The sequence below is a fragment of the Myotis daubentonii genome, chromosome 7 (genome assembly GCF_963259705.1).
Source record: "Myotis daubentonii chromosome 7, mMyoDau2.1, whole genome shotgun sequence".
NCBI classification, from domain to species: Eukaryota; Metazoa; Chordata; class Mammalia; order Chiroptera; family Vespertilionidae; genus Myotis; species Myotis daubentonii.
Genome location: NC_081846.1, coordinates 58,127,732 through 58,151,561, shown reverse-complemented (window position 1 = coordinate 58,151,561; position 23,830 = coordinate 58,127,732). Strand labels below are relative to the sequence as shown.

The 23,830-nt window shown below is 35.3% G+C and overlaps 1 protein-coding gene across 7 annotated transcripts in view; it reads right to left on the bottom strand.

Annotated features, from left to right (window-relative positions):
* Positions 1-4,144: 4,144 nt before the first annotated feature.
* The window catches only part of ACVR1C (activin A receptor type 1C), a 90,808-nt gene continuing 71,122 nt past the window's right edge, over positions 4,145-23,830 (bottom strand). For 6 of the 7 annotated variants that reach the window (XM_059704388.1, XM_059704394.1, XM_059704393.1 and 3 more), the window contains 5 exons: positions 22,656-22,823; positions 21,070-21,226; positions 19,219-19,343; positions 16,569-16,699; positions 4,145-11,844 (listed from right to left, as the gene is read on the bottom strand). In XM_059704388.1, the coding sequence (XP_059560371.1) occupies positions 11,716-11,844; positions 16,569-16,699; positions 19,219-19,343; positions 21,070-21,226; positions 22,656-22,823 (710 nt within the window). In that variant the 3' untranslated portion in view covers positions 4,145-11,715. The remainder of the gene's footprint in view (positions 11,845-16,568; positions 16,700-19,218; positions 19,344-21,069; positions 21,227-22,655; positions 22,824-23,830) is intronic. The other variant, XM_059704395.1, reaches the window with a different exon arrangement.

Here is a 23,830-nt window from a genome sequence, read left to right as displayed (position 1 = left end):
GAAAATGTATATCCATAAAAGACCTATACATGAATAGTTGTGGCAGATTTATTCAAAATAGCTTCAAACTGGAAAAATCAAACAAATGATTGATAAAAACAAATTGTAACATGTTAGTACATTAGAATTTTACTCAGAAATACAAAAAGACAAGCTGCAGACACATCCAACAAAATGAATGAATCTCAAAAACATTATCTAAGCAAAAGAAGTCAGACACACACAAAAGTACATTTTGACATTCCAGTCTGAAGTAACTATAATACATTCAAGTGGATAAATCAAGAAGCAATTGAAAATTAGGACTGGATCTTAGAAGAGAACTCAGAAACAAATATGTAGTTTTGTCAAAGACAAAACAGTGGGTGAGGTCACCAAAAAGGGAAATTTAGGATGAAGAGAGCCAAAGACACAATCCTGGGTAAAGATTAGCATTTTAGGGACACAAGAAAGGAAGGAAGGAAGGAAGGAAGGAAGGAAGGAAGGAAGGAAGGAAGGAAGGAAGGAAGGAAGGAAGGAAAATAGGTGAAGAGCACTGAGAAAAAGAGAATAATGAAGATAGCCAGAAGAAAGTAGTATTTCAGAAATAAAAAAAAAATCATTCTGGGAGACAACATTCTGTGTCAAAAATCCTAGAGGGACTAAATAAGAAAAGAGTAAAATGCTCCTTGCACTAGGCTATATCATTCATGAATGTAGAGAAATCAAGGTTTAGAGGGGCAATGAGAGCAAAAGGTGAATTGTGGTGGATGGAGGAGTGAGTGGGCAGAGAGGAGATAGGGACAGAGAATGTACCCTACTTCCACAAAAGTTTATTTCAGAAAGGAAAAAAGAAACAAAGAAGTAGCCACATCTGTGTATTTCTGAAATTCATCTTCCTACCTGTTTGTAAATTTGGGGTATTTAATAGTTACTTTGCAGCAAGTGGATTCTTAGTAAGAGGTTCATAATATCACCCATGTGTTTCTGGTTAAAAAAAAAAAAAAAAAAGCTGACTTAGAGAAAAGTGGATTTCATGAACTAGTTCATGTATTATGTAAAAGCAAAGATCCAGATTGCGTTATAGAATTGAAATGTGTTTTTGCAAAGTCTTGCTTTCGCTCTTGTGCAGAAAACTAAGCTGTATTTCCCTGTTCTGGTTCATTTATATCTCATGTGATTGTGTCACCTTGTGTTTCTCCATTTAAAAGTTAAAGGCAAACTCAGCAGTTCCTTTTTCTTAAAATGCTTCAGTAACCAGCAGTTGCCACATTAAAAGCTTTAGCTGGAAGATTATAAAAATAGTCTAATGCTCCCTAGCAGGTAACTACTTTTGAACTGATTCTCCTTTCAGGGATGCAGTGAGGTCAAATCGACCGGCAAAAAAAGGACAGCAAACGCTGGATGACATTCAAAGGGCAAAAGTGCATTGTGTTTGGAATGTTTTGTGTAAATGTTAAATAGCACCCACATTGAACCACCTGCTTCTTGTTTAGAAGAGTTCAAATGAACAATTTCAAGCACAATTGAGTAACACTCAAAAGAAAATCAAGTGTAATTTCCTAAGTTGCTGAAGCAAGGGTTCTTCTGTGAAATCACCATTAGTATTTCTAAATCCAATTTGATTATATTTAAGATTTACTGCGCACAGTTCAGTGGCACCTGGGAATTTCTTCAGGCGGAGATGGAATTACGAGGTAGACCTTTTTAAATGATGTTTTTTTTATCTGTGTGTGTGTGCGCTTTAAAAATCTCTGGGTCATGTCTTTAATAATCTAATAATCTTTCATTTCTTTTTTCTCTTTCTTGTGAATATATTTTGCTTTGCTTTTGAGACACACTAGAATGTAAGGGGAACGCACCATAGAAAGACACCTACTTCACCCCAATGTACAGCTCATCTTGAAATTCCTTACTTGCTATCTCCAAATATTCACCAATGCGGGGGGCGGGGGGGGGGGAGTAAGGGTAGAATCTTCAGGGTTCTTTAATAAATCTTCTAAGAAGGTAACTTTTACTGCCTTTATTAAACACCAAATTCACATTATCATTGCTACTGTAAAATCTTTAGTCTCCCTCAAAGGCAAATCAAGTTCAAGTGCTATAATCTGAACCTTATAAAAACCCTCCATTCTAGTCCTATAGGTTACTCACTGCCATGAGCATTCTTACATTTTTCTTATCAGGGACTTCTTTTCTGTCTACATAACACTTATAAAAATCTTTCCTAACCTGCAACTTCAACTTGTTCATTTTCTTGAATCTTCCAACCTAACTCATACCCCAATATCTGTACTCACAATCAGCCTTAATAATTTCTTCCCTATGACTTGTCTTCCTAAATAGATTAGCTTCTTAAATGCGGGAACTTATTGTTAGCACCACCGGCAATGATGGTTATACTAAGCACTTAGTAGCAATATTTGATAAAGATCTGTTGGTTAATATTTGAGGGGAAAAGAATTTTAATCTGTTTTCACAATAAAACAAGTGACTGTAATTACAATTTTGTTAGATATAGTGCTAACAAAAAAAATTCTCTATTGAAAAATGTTTCTCATTAAATAAATTTTAAAGAAGGTAGTCAAATAAAAGTTTTAATAACTATTCTTAACTGCACCATATGTATAGTTCCTCTAAAAGTCAGACAGTATTCTTCTTTTAATTAAATCTTTATTGTTGAAAGTATTATATATGTCCCCCTTCTTCCCCCTTCAATTCTTATTCTTTTAAGTATTCTTAAAAATCTCACTTTAGGACACCCTGTAAAACAGCCTGGACTTGGTGATTCCCTCAATCTCTAGGAGTCATCCTAAGGGGACAAAAGTAACTTCAATTTCAACTTCATTCATAGGTAAACTATGTCAACAATGTGATGTTCACCAACTTCTTCACTTTAGTGTTAAAAAATCAAAATGCTGAAAAGTTATTACAACTGAAGGGGGAAAAAACACTACTAGTGGTATTGCTGAATCTACAGCATTTGTTTTATTTCATGCATAAATTTCACAATCTAGATTGACATGAAGTAAATATTTGCCCTTTCCCTACAACCCCAAGAAGAAGCTAAATGAAGCCAGATGAGAACCTGACCTCAGGACTGTTGAGCAAGAATATCTGGCTTGTGAATCTGGTTCGTACCCACTTAATGCAAGATTGTGAGAACACAATGACAGAACTGCCCCCCAAATGGGGGTTGGGGGTGGGAGGAAAGAACTGAAGAACCCATACCAAAAGTAAAACCAACACTGTGCTCCGCCTCTGTGCTCCGCCTCTCTTACGCTAAGTTCCAGAGGGCTGGGGAGGGGGCGGAGAGAATCATTGTAGGGTTGAAAATATAAACCAAACAACCTAATCTTCTCATAATGTTATTCTGGAAAAGCCACTATAAATTTGGCTAAGCTATTCTTGGTTGGGTTTATAATTATCTCTTAAGGTTTATTACAGACTTTTGGGGGGAGAGGTGGAGGGCCATGAGTAGCACAGAGTATTTTTGACTGTGCAAAACTCCTAATTCTAGTGCTCAAGGCTTTAGTCCCTGTGATAATATATACTAAAAGATATATGATAAAATAGTTAATACAAAGTGCTCTAAAGGAAAGGAAAGCAGATTAATGGATAGTGAGTGACAAAGGGTGCTACTCTATGGAGTAAGGGTGACAAGAGGTAACATACAAATATCCAGAGGAAGAACATTCCAGGCCGAGGAACTAGAGCAAATCCCCGGGACAGGCACATGCATGGCAAGTTCAGTGACAGGAAGAAGCAGGAAAGCAGTCGGGCTGGAGGTAGGGGGATACCTGACATGAAGGCAGAGAGGGGGTCAGGTTCCCTGTGCCTAAGGCACTGGTAGAACGAGTGATTATTTAGAAATTTAAGTGTAAAAGAAGCTATTTTAGACTTGAGAGCAGGCCAACCCAGGAGTCTTTGAATAAATGCTTAAATAAATGCAAAGAATGGTTACTATACAAGAAAAATCAAACAAAATCTATTATCCTGCGTGCCCTCTAGAGAAGGGGCTGTTGAAGAAGAAAGTGTCTCTGCCGGGAAGGAAGGAAGCCAAGTTCAAGGGCCAACTCTCCAATTTCCCAAACCTCTCCCTATAATGCATGCAAATGTAAATATAATTTTTAGATGATAGAACATAATTTCATAGAAACCAAAAGATGACACATTTTCATTTTATTTAAAATAGAGCTCTATATGCTTCACAGAAACAAGTGCAAGGAGTGCTTAATTTATTATCTTTGCCACTTTACAAAACAAACTTTCAGAAAATGCATACATAAAAATATAACATTTAGGCCAATAAGTATTTACATCAGGAAGCAGCTAAAAGTTATATTTAAAAAGCTTTAAAATAAATACTTTATGACTTGCTGTTAGTAAAGCTAAACATTTTGGTATGAAGGCTATCACTGAGTTCTTTCTAAATTTAAAATAATACTATTTCTAAACAAAAACATACATATTTCCACAGACTAGAAATCCATGAAACACCTGAATATCATTCATTTCTCTTTGGAATTCTCTTCAGCTTCAACAATTAATTGCAACGATTAAAATTGCCACCTGCATACTTTTTGCTACCATTTATTGCCCAATTTTCATTTCAAGACCTATTTCTTCATATTTCTTATATACGTTCACTTGGGCCTGTTAAAAGATACTATATGTTACACACTTAAGAACATCAGCTAGCTTACAATAAGTCTTTACAACAGTGCTTTTTTTTCACAGTAGTTCAAGAGTTCAAGGCATGTTTCACAGTGTCAAACTGCAATGGTTTTGACATTTGTAATGTGCTCTTAGGTACAAGAAAAGTCACACTACCAAAAGTATAATTAGTATTAGTACTTTGAAAGGCAATCCAAAATCCCTTTTTTTGAGATCTGAATCTCATTTTCTGTTTTTAGGACATTTTAAAACCTGAAACTCAGATTAAGTTTGAATAATTTTCTCCAGTCTAGGATCAAAAGAGTAGAAGAGCTTGACACTAGTCATTGTGGAAATGAACTGGAATTTAATATTTTGGCTCAGATGTCCTTACTTTATATAAAGGGGAAAAAATAGTTGTATTTTTTTTAAAAAAAAATCTAATTGCTTGTATTTAGCCTACTGGAGGAAATGGGGACATTGGTAAGTCTCATTCTATACCTGCACTAATCAGAACTTAGGCATGTAATTGCCCCTTTATAGGCAAAGTCAATGAATATGTTTGCAAATGGAATGAAAACTCACAGATACCAAAATTAGGGTCCATGTATTTTGGTGCAGAATGTCTGAGTTGAAAATCTTAATAAACAGGGTAAATCATACACTGTCTTTTGCTGTCTTGGGAATATTAGGATGAAAATCTAATGTCTTTTTTCCTCTCAGTTCTCTATTGTGTTTGCAGATGCCAAAACCACTTAGAAATTTTCATTCTCATTTTCTGAAGATGTATAATCAGGGCCCTCTTCTGAAAAATATAAAACTATTTCTGAGTTAAGGAGCCACTTGCAGGTTGGATTTCAGCCCCTACCTGCCTCTGAGAGTGTGTGTGCAGAGCACACATGCCCAGCTGGTTCCGGTGGCATCAGCATGGGCTAATTTCCCAATACACTCAGATTCCTAGTGGCTCTTTTACCATTCAGGTGCATGTAACCCAGGGTAAGCATCTTGCAGTCAAAACTATTAGATCTAGAGAGGAAAACTTTGTGTAGGATAACATGGACAAATAATAAGAAAATATAGTCCTATCTGAAAATATTAAAATCTAGGATGAGATACTCTCCCAACTAAATTAAGAAGTACCCTGGCAGCCCTCATTTGAGAGATATTAAAATGGGGATTACTATCTAATTTCAATATAATATTGTATTTAAATCATATGGTATAATAGCTTAACTTTAAAAGATGGCCAAAGCAAAACAAGCAATGGTATGCAGAAATAACATTAGCAATCACATTATGGGACATAGATTTCACATTCTCTGCTCAAGTCACTATTTCTTAAGTGGACTTTAGCATTAAGGCACCTGTAGACACATTCCTTATATGTTAGCTGAAAGCTAGAATATAAGTAGACTGATAGTCTTCTTTAAAGTGTAAAAGAAAATCACTCTGCCTTTAACAAACACCCTCTTCATCAGGCCGAGTGAAACATTACTAGAGAAAGCATGAGATGCAACCTCTCATATGTGGGTATGGGAAAGTAAAATCTTGTCAAGAAGTTTGGTGCTCTTAGGCACAAGAAAAGTCACACTACCAAAAGTATAATTAGTGTTAGTACTTTGAAAAGCAATCCAAAATCCCTTTTTTTGAGATCTGAATCTCACTTTCTGTTTTTAGGGCATTTTAAAACCTGAAACTCAGATTAAGTTTGAATAATTTTCTCCAGTCTAGGATCAAAAGAATAGAAGAGCTTGACACTAGTCATTGTGGAAATGAACTACAATTTAATATTTTGTAGCAATCTGGCAGGGGCTAAAACTACTAGAACAGGAATTACAGAGTGTTTAGAATTGAGGAAATACAAATTTTTAATGTAATAAAAAAAGATGAGTACCAAAGATAAACTAATGAGAAACTAGGAGAGAAGTAAGATAATATGCTATCAATATTGTCTCAAATTCAACTACCAAATCATCTTTCACTCCCATTCCAATGCATAAAGAGAAACAGCAATCCTAGAGAAAGGAGAGAAAAAGAGAGTTATGAAGCATCTCTTATCATTACTTGCACTAAGAAACTCCATGTTCTCACAATTCCTAAAATTTATTCAGCACTACCTAGCTATTTAAAACTCTTCCTTAGCCCATTTTTGTTTTTCTCACCGACCTCACCATGAGTGAGCAAATTATTTCAGCAGAAATAAAGAGTAAGATTTGATCACCACTATCAAATGGCACATTCAAGGTAGGTTTAGATGCACGTTAATTATTTTTTCATTTATAAATGTTGGATATAGTAGGACACCATGGTGGGTATCCCTACTGGGCTCTCAGTTCTGCTAATAAATAGCATCTCTGATCCTTGGTTTCTTCATTTATAAAAATATGGGAATTGAATTAGAAAATCTTTTACATCCTTTATGATTCGCAAGTTCTGGTTTTGTTTTTGTCTGTGACACATCTGTAATAATTTAGACCAGTGATAGATTCTCCATCATTAGAATAAGTACTGGGATGATTAAATTAAATAATAACTAGTGTGGGGTTTTTAAATTAGAGACTAAACCTAATTTTGGAAGACAGTGAGGGGAAAAGGAGGTGAGAAAAAGAATGAAATGTAAAAGAAAATCTAGAGGGGAAAAAAGAAAGTCAAATATCTGAAAATTTGCATTGAAATGTTTAAAACTGCCTGTATTATAGAATTTTTTTAACATTAGCTCTTTGATTAATTTTCTCATTTTCCAACTGACATTTTTTCTGTTTAGTAGAAGCCCTCAGAAGCAGAAAGATTATGCTCTTCACTAAATAGGACATAAAGTCCACATTAGGTCTTAGTTTATGGAGGGCTAATGCAAAGCATTGTCACACATAAAGTAGTATGTTTCCCAAGAAAAATTATATTTAGAATATCTCCAAAGACCACAACAATAACATTTTAAGATACTAATTCTCAAACATTCCAAGTAAATTAAAATGGTATATTTGTAAATTTCTTTAAAGGAACGAATATTGAAAACATCAATTGCGGTCAACTGTATTCATTTGATACTCTACGTCTACTTTCTTAACTTCCTGGTGGGAAATAAAATATCCATATTTTAAATACATTTATTTAAACAAAATACATTTTCATATTTATTTTAAATAATTAACCAAACACTATTCCCTGCCAAGCAATTTTACGTTGGATTTTGTATAATGGCAAATGTGGGCTCCCTGCTCTCAGATGATTTGCTAGTAGGTGCCCTGGTCCTGTTGTGTAAACTCAAAGATAGCCCTGAGTTTTCTCTGCCCCCAATAAGTCACATGGTCATAAAATTCCAGCACAGCAGTTTTCCTTTGTTTTGTTTAATCATTCTACTAAAGTAAAAGCAATACTAAATTATTATGGGACTTCTAATGAACCTATTGAAGATCTTCATTTTAAATTAAAACCTGATTTTTAAGTCTTCAGACACTGCAATCAGGATACTATTTTCATACAATCATGGAATTTAAAATGCAAAGTTAATTGAAAGTGTAAAGACGAAAAGCAAGTGCTACACCTAAAATAGTGCATGACACAGTCATATTTCACTTAACTTTCAAGTCAGAACAAAAATTAAGAATTTTTGATGTTACATGCCAAATATTTTAGACATAGAAGAAAGCACACAAGTCTGTACCCAATTACACGCAAAGATTATAAGGCAACAAGTTCATGCTAAAATAATTGTCAACAAATATTGTTTCCCTTACTTTAAGGGAGTGATGCTGCGTATATATATATATTCCTTCACTATTTTATACAGTACTGAAATTTCATAAATAGCATTTTCTCAAGCTTTATATTATACTCAAAGACAAAATATTTAAAAAGAGCAAAGAACAATGACACTTTGAATCAAATAACAATATTTTTTGTTTTTAACACAATTCAAAAGAAATAAATATTACACAATAAGACTCCATCAAAAACAAAAAACAAAGTTTTACAACATAGATATATATATACAGTAAATTTGCTTAATGTTCTAAACTTTATCTTATTTTTAAGTGAGCATTTCCTATTTATAATTTTGAGAATTAAGAAAAATTAGAACTTTTAATTTTTCTAATCATTTTTGTTAATCTACCCCCTTTCTTAAAAATAATGTACTTGGTAATTAAAATATAAAACTATTGAGTTAGGAGTTCTAGTTAGCCAACACAAAAACAAAAAAAAATCTCAAAATGTACAGATTTTTCTGAATTGAAAGTTGAACCAATAAAAACATGAAATTATATTTGGACACACTCAAATAAATTATAAACATAATGACAAGGAAAATGGAGAGGTTAAAACAGCCTTTCTTAAAAATTAAGTAAGTATATTCACCCAACATAAGTGAGTAAAACAGAAAATGTTATCCTCATTTATTTGAAACTATAGTACAACCATAGTAAATAAATAATTTCATTCTTATATATGCAGAAACAATCTATGACAAATGAAGGTAACAAGCATAAGCAAGATTACTCCCTTCACATAAGCTGTTTAAAAAATCCTTCACATATGCAATTTTTAAAAGTTCACATATTATTTAGATTGTCTGGAATAGCCAAGTAAAGATGTTTCTACCTGTATTGCAGATTGAAAGTAATTTGTCATATGGAACTCAAAACATCCTACTTTGTCATACAGAATTGAAAACATCCTAATTTGTCATATGGAAGTCAAATCATCTTGTCATATAGAACTCAAAACATCCTACTTTGTGCTATATTTATTTGTCAATTTGCTTTCTTCCTCCACACTTCTACATGTCTGTTCCCGTTCTCAAGTTAGAGTTTAAAATCCCTGAGGGCAGAACCTATCTATCCTTTAATTCCCCTATTGGGCCCAATATTGGCAAGGAAGATATGGGATGCCCCACATTATTTAAGGAATGGGTGAGAGTGAAAGTATATACACACGATAGCTGCCAGGTTTTTGGCTTTGATATATCATCCCAGTCAAATGAAGAAGGGTTCAGTAACATATGTCCACAGATAAGTAAATTACAAGCACTGCAGTGTGGTCTATGTGAAAAAAAATTTATATATATATAAATTGTTTTCAGACACTGTTACCCAAGCTGTGCTTTGTAGAACATTGAAATGTGGAGTAATAAAAGGTTTGCCCTCCTCTTAATAAAAAGGTTCCATGGTCAAATAATTTGGGAAATCCATTCTAAAGAAATCCAAGTAACATTTCTCTACTGCTAGACCCATCAAAGCACACGACACACTAATGTGCGGAATCACATTCTAAGAATCTATCAAATAATCCTTTTGGTCTTGGATCATCTCAGTAGAAGAGTATTCTAAGGAACAGAGTTTAGAAAATAGTATTTTAGGACAATAGAAGATACCATGTTAACTTCACCAAATTCCTTCACCAAAACAGAATTATAGATTTATAGGAAATATTTAATGTTCTATCTATTTTTCAGAGTTCATCACTTCTACTAGTATCCCCACAGGAAGTAGAATACAGGCAATATTATCATGAGCCTTCTTCTGCACCCACTCACTCACTCATTTTAAAAGGGTAGGAAATGTTTATTTATACTTACTGATACCCTCTATGGAATTTGGTTGTTATACTTCATTTAAGGGTTTCTTAATTTTTTTCAAGGTATTTCCTAGTTTCTTCTTCCTTTTCTGTTCTTTTCTTTCTAAATGTGTATGCACAAAAGTAATAGGGACCTCTGAAATGCATCTTAAAGACATCTTCTGACAATGGATCTTTATGTTTGATTTACCTCTGCACGTTTTTAGAAAACATTAGTACTTGTCTAACAAATAGGGTGACTCTGACAGCTCTATGGAAAAACATCATTGGGTATTGTCCTAAGAGTTCATGCAGATCCATTATGATTCTGCAAACAAACAAAAAAAACCTCAATTTGTCTTGTGTCACTAAACCACAAATATCATCATGAAAGAAGTTTTGGCACAGGAAGAGAAATACTGTTGGAATTAAAAGGGCAGTAAGAAGCTAGCTATCTCTGCAGTGTGGATGGTCCCAAGGCTCAGACCTAGAGCCAGCTCTCCCACTAGTGGTGTGACTTTGAGACATTTCTCCATGTCTCCAGATGTCAAGCATCTCTTCTGTAAATGAGAGGAAGTAACAATTTCAGTGGCTTTCTAACTGTTTGCTTCAGGGGCTGCTGGATTATGAAGAGTAGGGAAAGGTAGGGGTTGGGGGACCAAGTCACTGGGACCCAGACCTCACTTCCACCTTCCAACTGAGAAGCTCCACTTCTCTGTTTTGTATACTAAATTTGGAGCAACACTTATTTTTTTAAAGATCCTGCTTAATTTGAAAAATAGAGAACACCATAGACCAGCGGTTCTCAACCTGTGGGTCGCGACCCCTTTGGGGGTCGAACGACCCTTTCACAGGGGTCGCCTAAGACCACCGGAAAACATATATAATTACATATTATTTTTGTGAATAATCACTATGCTTTAATTATGTTCAATTTGTAACAATGAAAATACATCCTGCATATCAGATATTTACATTATGATTCATAACAGTAGCAAAATTACAGTTATGAAGTAGCAACGAAAATAATTTTATGGTTGGGGGTCACTGTATTAAAGGGTCGCGTCATTAGGAAGGTTGAGAACCACTGCCATAGACTGAATGATGTTACATTTTGATTAGACATAACATATTCTAGTTTATATTTTTAATGACTGTTTTCATCTCACTTTTTTTCAACACATTTTTCTCCATTCATTCATGCACTCTTGGTTCAAGTAAAATAAAACCTTAATGATGCTTATTATTTTATATAGCTTATTTTTTACACCTTTACAGTATCTTTCTTATTAAATACATGAGCTGATGTGTTGCTTTTCAAAATAAAATTAGACAACATGAAGACTGGATAAAGTCAACTCCGGCTTGATGTGAGTTATTTTTTTCATGCTGCCTTTGCACACTTAAATACTGTACTGCATTATCATTGAGGTAGACAACAACAACAACAAAGGCAAAACACATTCACATAAAGAGGGAAAATGGGGGAAAAAAGCTGCGAGAGATTTCTTTTTAACATGATTATCATCATTGGGCTTTGCAGTCTTCTTTGACACAAAGTTGAGAAATAGTCTTCTTAATACGAAGGGCAGTGAGGCGGGCTGCCCCATTGGCATACCAACACTCGCGCATTATTCTCCCCATGACTCGGAGTGCCTTTAAGAGAGAAAGATACCAAAGACTTTACTCACACAAAACACAGTACCTGAGAAGCAAAACCACAAACCCAGAAATTGATGCTAAGCTCTGATGAACAAATGGTAAATAAAAAATAATATGAGAAGGAGATTAGGACCAAACCTCTTCAACAATCCTGTCAACACACACACATGTATATTTACTTTACAGAGGCTATTTTTAAAAATAGGAAGGAAGAGGGAGAGAGAAAGAGAAACATCAATGATGAGAGAGAATCATTGATTGGCTGCCTCCTGCAAGCCCCCCACTGGGGATTGAGCCCACAACCCCGGCATGCTCCCTTGACCAGAATTGAACCTGGGACCCTTCAGTCCACAGGCCAATGCTCTATCCACTGAGCCAAACCAGTTAAGGTAGAGGCTAACTTTTAATTGAAAATTCATCCATTGATTCCTGGGGGTATGGTAGAATGGCTATTGTTTAAAATATTCTAAGAAGAGACATGATAAAAAAAAAAATAAGGGAAATGGGATGGCTTAGAAATTTACCATATATTTATCTGGGTGGTAAGCACACACATGCATACATTTTTAAAAAGGTCATCAAATTATATATCAAGATTTGTGCATACGTAAAGTATGCCACAATAAAATAATGATCTAAATAGAAATATTAAAAATTCTGAATTTTAAAAATCAGTATAAGTGAATTGGTAAATAAGTAAAATAAATACTCCCAGCAGCAGATAACGAGACTGCATGAATCCAGAGAGATACAAGAAGTCACTAAAGCCTCGTGGCTGCTCTGGTGGCATCTGCTGATCTCACTGCAGAATTTCAGAATTGATGGACCACGTGTGAGAGAGGAAACACAGCCTGAAGCACCCAGAAGGTGTCAGAGCAAGATGCTTGCGAAGTTCTGAGTGTAAGGAGAAATCAGACTTCGAAGGAATTTTGTAACGAAAATTGTCTAACTTTTAGCTCTCGTTTTTAAAAAAATCAAACCCAAGTCTTAAAGTGTTGCAGTAAGCCTGAGCTCATCATGAAAATTCACAAGCATGTGAAGAAATGAAGTAACCTAAGCAAGAGTCAATGAAACAAGAAGCAGTAAAGTCAGACCCATCGAAACATTAGATGCTACAACTAAATGATATAACATGTAAAATAAATATATGAAATAGTTTGTTTAAAGTAGAGGAAATTCAAACTATAAGTATAAAACAAGAGCATATTTTAAAAAGAAAAGTATCAATAAAAACTTATTGACATAAAAAGTATAACCATTAAGCCCTGGCCACTGTAATTTAGTCAATTGGAGCATCATCTGTTCACCAAAGGGTTGCGGATTCAATCCCTGGTTGGGGCATGTGTGGGAGGCAATTAATTGATGTCTCTCTCATCTCTCATCTCTTCTCTCTCTCTCTCTCTCTCTCTCTCTCTCTCTCTCTCTCTCTCTCTTCAAAACAATGAAAGAAAAGGTATAACCATTAGAATAACTAAATGGGTGAGTTAAATAGCAAATTTGATACATCTTAAGACAGAATTAATGAACTGGAAGATAAATGTGAGAGCTGCTGTATGAAGACACAAATATGGAAAATAGGGGAGAATAAGAAAACAGTGAAGTAAAATAAAAGGTCTAACAGGTATCCAATGAGTTTTCTAAAAAGGAGTAATAGAGACAATGAGAGGATAAATTATTTGAAGAGATAATGGCTCAGAATTTTGCAGAATCAAGGAAAGTTACAAATCATCAGAATGAGAAAGTCCAAAAATTCCAACCAAGACTAATCAAGAGGCATCAAGACCAAATGCATCATAAGAAACTGCAGAACACTAAAGTAGTCAGGAAGAAAAGAAAAATTAACTCAAAAGAGATACAAATTAGATGCCTTCTCAATAGCAATAAAGGAAACCAGAAGACAGTGAAATAATACCTTTAAAGTGTTTAGAGAAAACAACTCTGAACCTAAATTTTTATGCTCAGATAAACTATTCTACTTGTTTAAGATTGTGGACAAAATAAAGACTTTCTCAGACACCCAAATGCTGAAAGAGCTTACAACCACTAGATCCTCACTAACAAAAAACAACTTAAATAAAATATGGTCAAAGGATGCACATTAGAAAGTAAGAAAATGATCTTTGAAGAAAGCTCGGAGAGCCAAGAAGGAATGTTGAACAAAGAAAATTATAAACATGTTCATAAGTCTAAACAAACAATAATGGTATAAAATCACACCAATATCTAATACCTGGAGTTAAAACAAAATAAGATAGAACTAAAATACTGGGCAAAAATAGACAAAAATTGTATGTATCAGCAATATACAAAGTTGATTACATAAAAAATGACTATTAGGTCTATTCTGGGAGTGCAGTGGACAAGAAACAGAGACACCAAAATGTCTTTCAATAGAGGACTGGATAAAGAATATGTGGTACCTATACACAATGGACTATTACTCAGACATAAGATGAAATACTGCCATTTGCAACAACATGGATAGACCTTCAGAATATTATGCTAAGTGAAATAAGTTAGTCAGAAAAAGGTAAGAACCATATGAGTTCACTCATATGTAAGACATAAAACTGAAACTCTGAACACAGACACCAGTGTGGTGGTTACCAGAGAGAAGAGGGTGAGGGGGTTGGGGTGGAGAGATGCCTAATATATGGTGATGGAAGATAATTTGACTTTGGGTGGGGGGCACACAAAGCAATCTACAGATCATGTATCATAGAAATGCACACTTGCTACCTACATAATCCCATTAACCAATGTCACCCCCATAAATTTACTAAATTTTTAAAAAAGACACTAAAGAAGAAATGCTATATAATCACCTCACATTTTATCAAATAAAAGTTAGCTTTTATTTACCCTAATTAAAGTTTTTAAAAACAAAAACTGCAGCAAACATCATATTTAAGTGTAGAAAATACACAGTTCTAAGGAGCAAAACAAAGATATCCACTATCACCACTTCTAGGCAACATTACGCTGGCAATTCTCAAAAGTGCAATAGAAAGAAGGAAAAGGCATGAGGACTGGTCCCAAAACTCTCATTATTTGGAGACATAATCATATATGTGGACACTCCAAAAGAGTCTATAATTTAATACCTTAAAGGAATTTTACACACACAGATACATACATACATAGCAGCATTATTTAAAAAAATGAAAAATCACAGATCTGACAATCAACAGTACAGTGGTTAAAGAAATTGTGCTATGTTCATACAATGAAATGCTACACAGATGTAAAAAGGAACAGATCTGAGATAAATATGTAAGAGAAAGTAAAAAAAAAATTACGAAGAATCTACAGTGAGACTTAATAAGTTTCACAATATACAAAAGTAAGTGATATATATATATATATATATATATATATATATATATATATATATATATATATATATGGCAAAATTCTAAAGAAAAGCAAGGCAATAAATAATTAGTTATGACAGAAACCCCTCAGAGGAATAAAGAATATTCCTAGGTGCTGGAAATTTTCCATTTTTAAAACTTGGTACTGGATTTTCTGCTTTTCATTTTTTATTACATATTAAACTTTACAGATATGACATTTATTCTTTCATATATATGAAATTATTAACATAAGAAAAATTTTAATTTCAATTTGGTTATAAATGCCTCAAATTCTACCTCTTCAGTAAGTATGTAGGTAAGCTATCTACATAGAAACACCAAGACATAAGTCTTGCCTTCAATAGAAAGAGCTGAGTGAAGCATGGGGACCGGGGAGGAAGCAACTGTATAAAATAATGCCTATGACAAAGCCAAATTAAAACATGTAACTTACAAAAAGACTTCAAGCATTACATTTATGCATGGCAGAAGATATACAGTAATAACTGGGATGGGGGAGATGGTTTACAGTCTTTCCCCACCTTCCCTCCTTTCTCTTTGTGGGAGCCAGAAAAGTATCCGCAAGTACGGCAGAACCAGCATTGCAATAAGCACTTATTGTGTGTCTCCTCTACGATGGTTAGTGCATGTGGTGTTGGGGATTAAGAGATAAACAACAACTGTCCCTGCCAGAAAAGGAAGCTTTTCTGAGGAAAGAGAATACACTCAAGCTTCTGCAGGGCTGGGGATTGGGAATAGTTTATGGAATAAAAGGGGGACTGAAATTGCAATACTCTGTGTGGCACAGACATTGAGTTCCCCCATATGCCTCGCTCCCCACGGTTCCTGGCCCCTTCCTGTGAGATGGGACCAGGTTCTGGAAGGGATGTGAGTCACTTGGAGCCAAATCATTAAAGAGCCAGTGTGTGACTCTCTAGCTCAGTGGTTCTCAACCTTGGCTGCACATTTGAATCACCTGGGGATCTTTTTAAAATCTTGATTTCTGGGCCTCATTCCGGAGGACCACTGCTCTAGCTCCTCTCTTTTCTTGGCCTAGACACCTAAAAATTATGCATTGAGATAGCATCCCAAGATCAAAGTCACCTGGATTTCTGAATCACCACAGGGAGCACAGATGTTGTTGAAAGTTGCCTAACCTGGGATTGTTACTGCCCCATAACTTAGGCATTAGGTGTATATACTGCAACTAAAGGGAATAACATTAAAGACATAAACCTACATATATGAAATGAACGGGATGCCTAGATTAAAAGAGAAGAACTATATGGTCTGTGAAAATCCTCCCTGATACTTACCTCACAATTACAATAGGAAAAAATATACATAAGAATTTAGGCTTACTTCACAGCTTTGCCACTGGTTTGGGATGCTTGGTCGAAACTTCTGATCACAAACAACCTTCCTCATTTCCTCTATTGAGGGATCTGAAGGCACCATGTCATAATAAGGCAACTGGTACTCCTCAACAATTCCTATAAGAAATTTGCACATTAAATTTCCCAGTGTGAATAATAAAGATGCTTACTTTGAAATAATTTATTAGTTAAGTCTTCTAGGCACAAATGGTAGCATGGGAAACTAGAAAGTCAGGTCTATTAAAATTATGCATCACTATAAAATTAAATATATAAGCTGGCTTGGCTCAGTGGTTGAGCGTCAACCTATGAACCAGGAGGTCACAGCTCGATTCCCCGTCAGGGCACATGCCCGGGTTGCGGGCTCGATCCCCAGGGTGGGGCGTGTAGGAGGCAGCCAATCAATGATTCTCTCTCACCATTGATGTTTCTATCTCTCTCTCACTTTCCCTTCCTCTCTGAAATCAATAAAAATATTTTAAAATATTAAATATATAAGTTTAAAGTATTCGGTTGAATAGTTATATACATTTATGAATTTTTTATTTAAATTTTTTGTTGTCACTATTGCAGATGTCCACCATTTCCACCCCTCTGACCACTTGCACCCAACCCCCACTCTCCTCCCTTTGCCCTCACCACACTATTGTCTGTGTCCATGGGCTATTTTTAATATGTTCTTTAACTAATCCCTTCGTCTTCATAAAAATTTATGTAATCTTGATAATTACATAAATTTTAGACAAAAATTATATAATTATTTTATATAATACTATTATATAACTATCTACTACATATTATATATAATTTCATGTAAATATATTAAATTTATATAATTTTGTTATATAAAATATAATTTATACTATGAAAAGTCTATAAATTTTTATTTACATATCATTCTACTGTGCAATTCAGAAAAAAATAACATTTAATTGTAAAATTTATAGCATGGCCTTATTGCTATGAGTGAAGTATATTTCTCTATTAAATAACTTTTTCAAAATAAAATAGGTTTATTTTTTAAAAATTGTTAGGCAATCTTTTAAGAGCTGAATTTCTTACATTTGAATTTTAGAACCTCTATAACTAAGAATGTTCCAAAGAAGTAAGCAAAGTATTTGAAGGCGGATGGTTTAACATGAAGGTTAATATGTAAAGAGTCTCAAATACTTAGACAAAGACTAAACCTTAGTTATCAGATTAGTACTTAAATTCAAGAATTTCCTGATAAAATCATTTGCATTAACTACAGTCCTTTTAATTTAAAACATTTAAGATGCGTCATAATATTGGAAAATGAACTTCAAATTGTGTTAATAGTACATTACTATTCTGACAGGTGAAGAAAATTTAAGGACAAAAACCGAAAAGCAAAGCTAGACAAATATCAATATAAATAACGACAAATATGTTTGAATCTTGATATTTACCAAGCACTGTTCTAAGCCCTTTAGATGTTTTAACTAATCATTCCTCAAAACCACTGACTAAAGAAAGTGCTATATTATTTCTATTTTACAGAACAAGGAAACTGAGGCACAAAGAGAGTCGAGAGGTTGCTGAAGGTCATACAGCTATTAGTGGCAGATCTGGAGCTCAGCCACAGGCTCAGTGCTTCCAGTGTAGTTACAGTGCTTATAGAAATAGTTTCATCTTTCTGAATGTTTTATTATCTCGTCAATGAATACAGGGGGAACGTATGTTTCCTCATTCAAACACAATTTTAAGTTTTTCTCTTTTTTTTAAATGAGATTGATGTGAGGTAAAATGAGATCAATACAAAATGCAAAAAGTTGGTAGTGGTTAAATAAGGACAGTTCTTTCATTGAATATTTATCTGAGTTTGCTCTGTGCTAAAAGCTTCACCTCAATTAACTGAATTAATCCATTACATCCTCCAATCCAGTGGGGTCCGTTTTTTCATTTCTTCATTTCACAACTGGGGAAAGTGATACCAAGTAACTTGCTGAAAGTCAGATGTTCAGGAAGTTGTTAAACCAAGGTTTAGCCCTAAATCTGTCTCACTTGAAAGATAAGACTCTAAACCATTTAATCCCAGTATTTACTTTCTCCCACTGATGAAACAGTCCCATCAGACTGCATTGGTAGGGTTTCATTCTCTCAAATTCTTCCTCTCATTATTCATCTCTAACTGCTGGGAGCAGTAGAGTCAGGAGTTAGTCTTGGCTCACCTCTGACCTCCACTTTATACCCCACACATTCCTCATCATAGGAAAGAAAAGAATAAGAAAAGTCTGAGAATCAGAAGACTTCATTTCAAGTCCTGTGGCCTTGGCAAGCCATTTCACTTCTTTGGATTTCATTTCTGGTATAAAATAGGGATATAGCTAATGGCATACAAACTCGAGTAAAAATTTCAAGTGCTTTGCTAAGTATCGTTATGAAAATCAGAATTATCAGGAGAACTGTCACCCCCACATAAGCGGTAATCATAATATAAAATCTCCCATTATGTGCAGGACACTCTACTTTTGCCACTTAAAATATATGCCAATAGGTATTCTCTTAACTAGTAAGAAATCATTTAATATAGTGCTGAGAAAAAAAAGAACATCCTATCTCGTATTCAGAACATCAAAGAAAAGCAGACAGAAAGAATATGCCCAACATCTTACCTCCAACTGAACACCTTCGGGCTATTTCCCAGTAAACCAGACCAACAGAATAAATGTCAGCGCGTTTGAAGGACTCAAAGATATTCACATTCATTGTATCATCAAGCATTTCAGGGGCCATATACCTTCAAAACATGCACATGTCAGATTCTGTGTATGGCTTTTAGCAGTCCAGTAAAACATAATCTTACTAAATCCTGATACAAAACATAAGTGAACATAGCTTACATCAGTTTTACAGGTGGATCTGAACCACGGTACTATAACAGAATAAGATTAAATAATACAGTTATTGACTCGACCATCATTTAAAAAATACTTTTAATAGAACGAGGGGTCACCCCGTCAGTATTAAAGCATGTGTGCCAGGAGCCAAATGCTTGGAAAGCACAAGCCGGAGGGGATTCAGTACGCACAACACTCAATAGGAGAGACGAAACTCCATTTCCACCAGTAGCTCCTTGCCAAGGAAAGCTCCTTGAGGGCAAAGAGTAGGTTTTATTCATGGTGGGCCCAGTCCTCCAGCACAGAGCTCAGCAGTGTCCCACAATAATCTGTTCTGAATGGACACACTGGCTCCAAGAAACATATACTAGTACATTTTATGTTGGCTCCAACAAAATTACAGTCTTATCTTAACAGGACTAAACCAAAGTAATATACCGTTTCTGAGACCTGACTGAGCCTAGCGAGCTGTCCTAGGAAGATTTGGAGAACTACTCAGAGTTTTCAGGTGAGGGTGCAACACGCTCCCAAACTCTTTTAAAAGTTTTAGATCCCAGGGAATCTGGCATCCAAGGCTCCCCTGAGGGCCCCTAATGTGGGGACAGTACGATGGGCAAAAGTCAAAGCTCGCTTTTTATAAGGAAAAAAAGGAGGCCCCATAGGGCTGCCCCGTCTGAATAAACTGTCTTGAAGTGTTTCTGGGGCCTCATTCAAGTCTCCCAGGAACCAAGTGGAGGACTCAGAGGGACTGGCCTGGACTCTCAATTATGGCTTGGAGGCTGACTATGCCAGCTTAGAAATTCTCCTTTCTCAAGGGCCTTTAACAGCTCCAGGAAATGTTTGGGTTGTTTCTCATTTCAAGGTTAAGAAACCTGGGAGGATGCCAAAGGGGCACAGAGCCTGAAACACAAATAAAAGGAAATGAAGCATGCTGACCCCATGGTCACAGGCTGGCCACAACAAGAAAACACCGGACGTCCCACTGCAAATGGGGCCGTCCTACACATGTGTGGTATACTTGATAATATCAAGCCTGCTCTTAACTCTCAGAGATTCTGTTCCTTGAATGTGGGAACTGTGTCCGAACTCATCATCAATTTGGGAGACTTAAGGTTAAATGCAACTATGGGTAAATGCAGAAGTTGTTACAGAACATTTTCAAATACTGAGAGAACACAAGAGTGCATATCTGTAAGCATTATGCACAGTCCTCACCTCTCACGTCCACTATATAGATTCGTATCTGTTGTTTAGAATCTGAGCATGTAGAACTAGCCCTGAGTTTCAGTTCATTTGTGAGGTATAAAGGCTTTGGGAGACATTGTTTTCCTCTTTTCTGTAGGAAAATATGTTCTCAGAACGTGACACACTAAAAACAATATACCACCATCTCCTTCCCCAAGCATCGCCACTGGCCAACTGGCTACTTTCTGTATGACCAAATGCCAGCTCCCCTTGCTTTATAGCCATTGCGCCGCTCATTTCTCAGTGACCCAGAGAAGACCTTTTTGTTTTCTTGGGTCTAATGATTTCCCATTTGGAACTCTGCCCCATCCCTACACACATCCTGGACATTCATGTGTACGGGACAGTCGTAAGTCTTAGTGCCAAAGTAAGCTGGCTTACCTTTTGGTTCCCACTTTAGGATTCTGAGGTATGTCAATAGTGTTCAGTATGGAATCATGCTTCACAGCTAATCCAAAGTCTGCTATGGCACAAGTTTCACATTTTTTCACTAAGATATTCTTTGATTTTATGTCCCGATGAGCAATGGCAGGTTTGCCTGTGAAGGATGAGACAAGAATATTCACTTTTGTCATTACTGAAGACTGAATCTCTCCAAAAGGAATTATTTTGAAGACTTGGCTCACATATCGCCTAAAAGAGGTCTTCTCTGACCACCTATTCTTCATCCGAAGTCATTCGCCATCAGAGTACCCCATTTTGCCTTCTTTATAGCTCATATCACTATTTCATATGTCTAACTTATTCATATATATGTTTAATTATCTGCCTCTCCCAGCTAGACTATACACTGCATAAGGGCAGAGATTGTGTCTTAGTCATCACCATGCCCTCAATGCTTAGGTCACTAGGTCACATTTAGTAGCCACTCAGATATGTTTGCTGAATGAATAGGAAAGAATTAGCATTGCTATGTACACATGAAAACACAGCAAATATCCTCTTACAAAACAAGTTTCAAACGTCTACGATCCTAGATGAACTGTTCTCAAATGTGGCCCGAAGATCCCTGGGGGTCCTTGAGACTGTTTTCCAACTATATGTCTGTGCAATGTCACCTTTTCTTCCCATACTTCAAACAAAGCAACATGTTGGAACAGACTGAATGAAGAACAGGCATGAAAATCCAGACATTACACCAGTCATTAAATAGATTTGCAGAAATGTAAAACAAAACCATAATTTTTACTAAACTGGTTTTTGTCTTATAAAATTATGTGAATTTTTTAAAATTATGTTATTTATGCTAATATTTAATTGGTTAAATAATTATTGTTATTTTAGGTAAATTCGTTTTTTTAAATTTTTCAGTTTTAGTTCTAATATAGTAAATATTAATAGATATAATTCATAGGCAAAAAAAAAACTTTGGGGAGTCCTCAATCATTTTTAAGAAATCAAAAGGATCATGAATCCAAATTGGAGAACCAGTACTCTGACTGAACTAATGACTTTCTAGAGCCAATTCTCTATTAATTCAGTAAACAGAAAAGAAATGTTATTATGGATGATATACAAAATGACAAGTATATAGATGATAGTTGGTTCTATCATGACAAATCTTCAGCTTTATAAAGTACCTTTAGTGTTTCTTTACATTTGATAGCTGTAATAAAATAAAATACAACTAAACACTAAAAGACAATGTAGTATTCCTCCATGGGCAGTGTGGCTCAGTGGGTAAAGCATCAGCCTGCAGACCGGAGTGTCATGGGTTCAATTCCTGGTCAAGGGCATGTACCTGGGTTGCAGGTTTGATCCCTGGCCCCAGTTGGGATGCGTGTGGGAGGCAACCAATCGATGTGTCTCTCTCACATCAATGTTCTCGCTCTCCCCCTCTTCCATTCTACTTTCTCTAAAAAATCAATGGCAAAAATATTCTGAGGTGGTGATTAACAAAAATAAAATACAACTTAGTGTTCCTATCTTCATATTTAAGGAGAAAAACTGAGAAATAAAATACCTACCTTGTGTACCAACAATCTCCATGTGAAGGTGGGCCAGACCACTAGCTATGGAAAGTGCCAGTCTGATCATCCCAGCCACAGTCACTATGTTTCTATTCAAATAGTCATACAAGGAGCCCTGTTCATGATATTCCAAGACAAGCCAAAGTTGGGTCCAAGTTCCATTATCTAACAGGAAAAAATTGGGGTGCTGTAAATATATGTTGAAAAAGAAGCCAAAAGTTTTTAACAAATGTCAGTGCTTCTAGTAAATCTGTATTGTTAACAAAGCAAAGTGAATTCCTTCATGGATAATGCTGACGGTTCGAATTCATAAAGTAAAAAGTCTCAATGAGTTCCTGAAGATGTTGATATATTACAACCTGTTATATGTTCCCACCATAGTTATAGGAAGCTGCGAGGCAATGATTCTAACTGAACAACTTTCTTATTCCCTTGATATTTGCCAGTGATAGCAACCACATTATAGGAGAAACTACTGAGAGATGCATTTAGGCTCAGTGTTGTGTTATAAATTTCTCTTGAGATTTTAAGAAACATTGTACCAATAAAAAATAGAAATATAAAAAATTTACACAAAGTATTTGTACTGCCATAGGAGCTCTAACATTCTAAGAATGCTAATATTACTTACCTTTCTAATATGAAGTTGATGATTTCCCCCCAAATATTGTATATTAAGAGCCAAATACAATAACTAGACATTTTCAAATAGTTCTCCCCCATTAAACCAAAAGCTAATCAAGCTTATAAAAGATTGTTAGCAGAAGAAAAAAGCAGCCTAAGTCTTCTTTAGGTATTATAGTCCCTAGAGTTAGCTTTAGCTTTCAGGATAAAGTGTCTACAATAGCCCTCGGCACTCCTGACCAGTTCCGATGCTCAGGGAAACAAAACTATAAAAAAAATCATTGCTAAGGGCTTTTTCTACCTAGTGTTAAGTACAAGAGCTCCTCTTTATCCAAGCATTTAATTTCCAAAGCTGGTAGTGAAAACACTTCCTAGCAATGAAAAAAATAAGCATAACATCATAAAGTTTACTACTAAACTGACCTTATATAAAACTAACCCTTACTCACACCTCTCTCCCAGCTTAACACCAGTGGCTATCTTTGCCTTCTCACATCAATGTCTTTGTCAGACAGTTGACTAAAAAGTGAAACTTTAAGTGTTGCAAA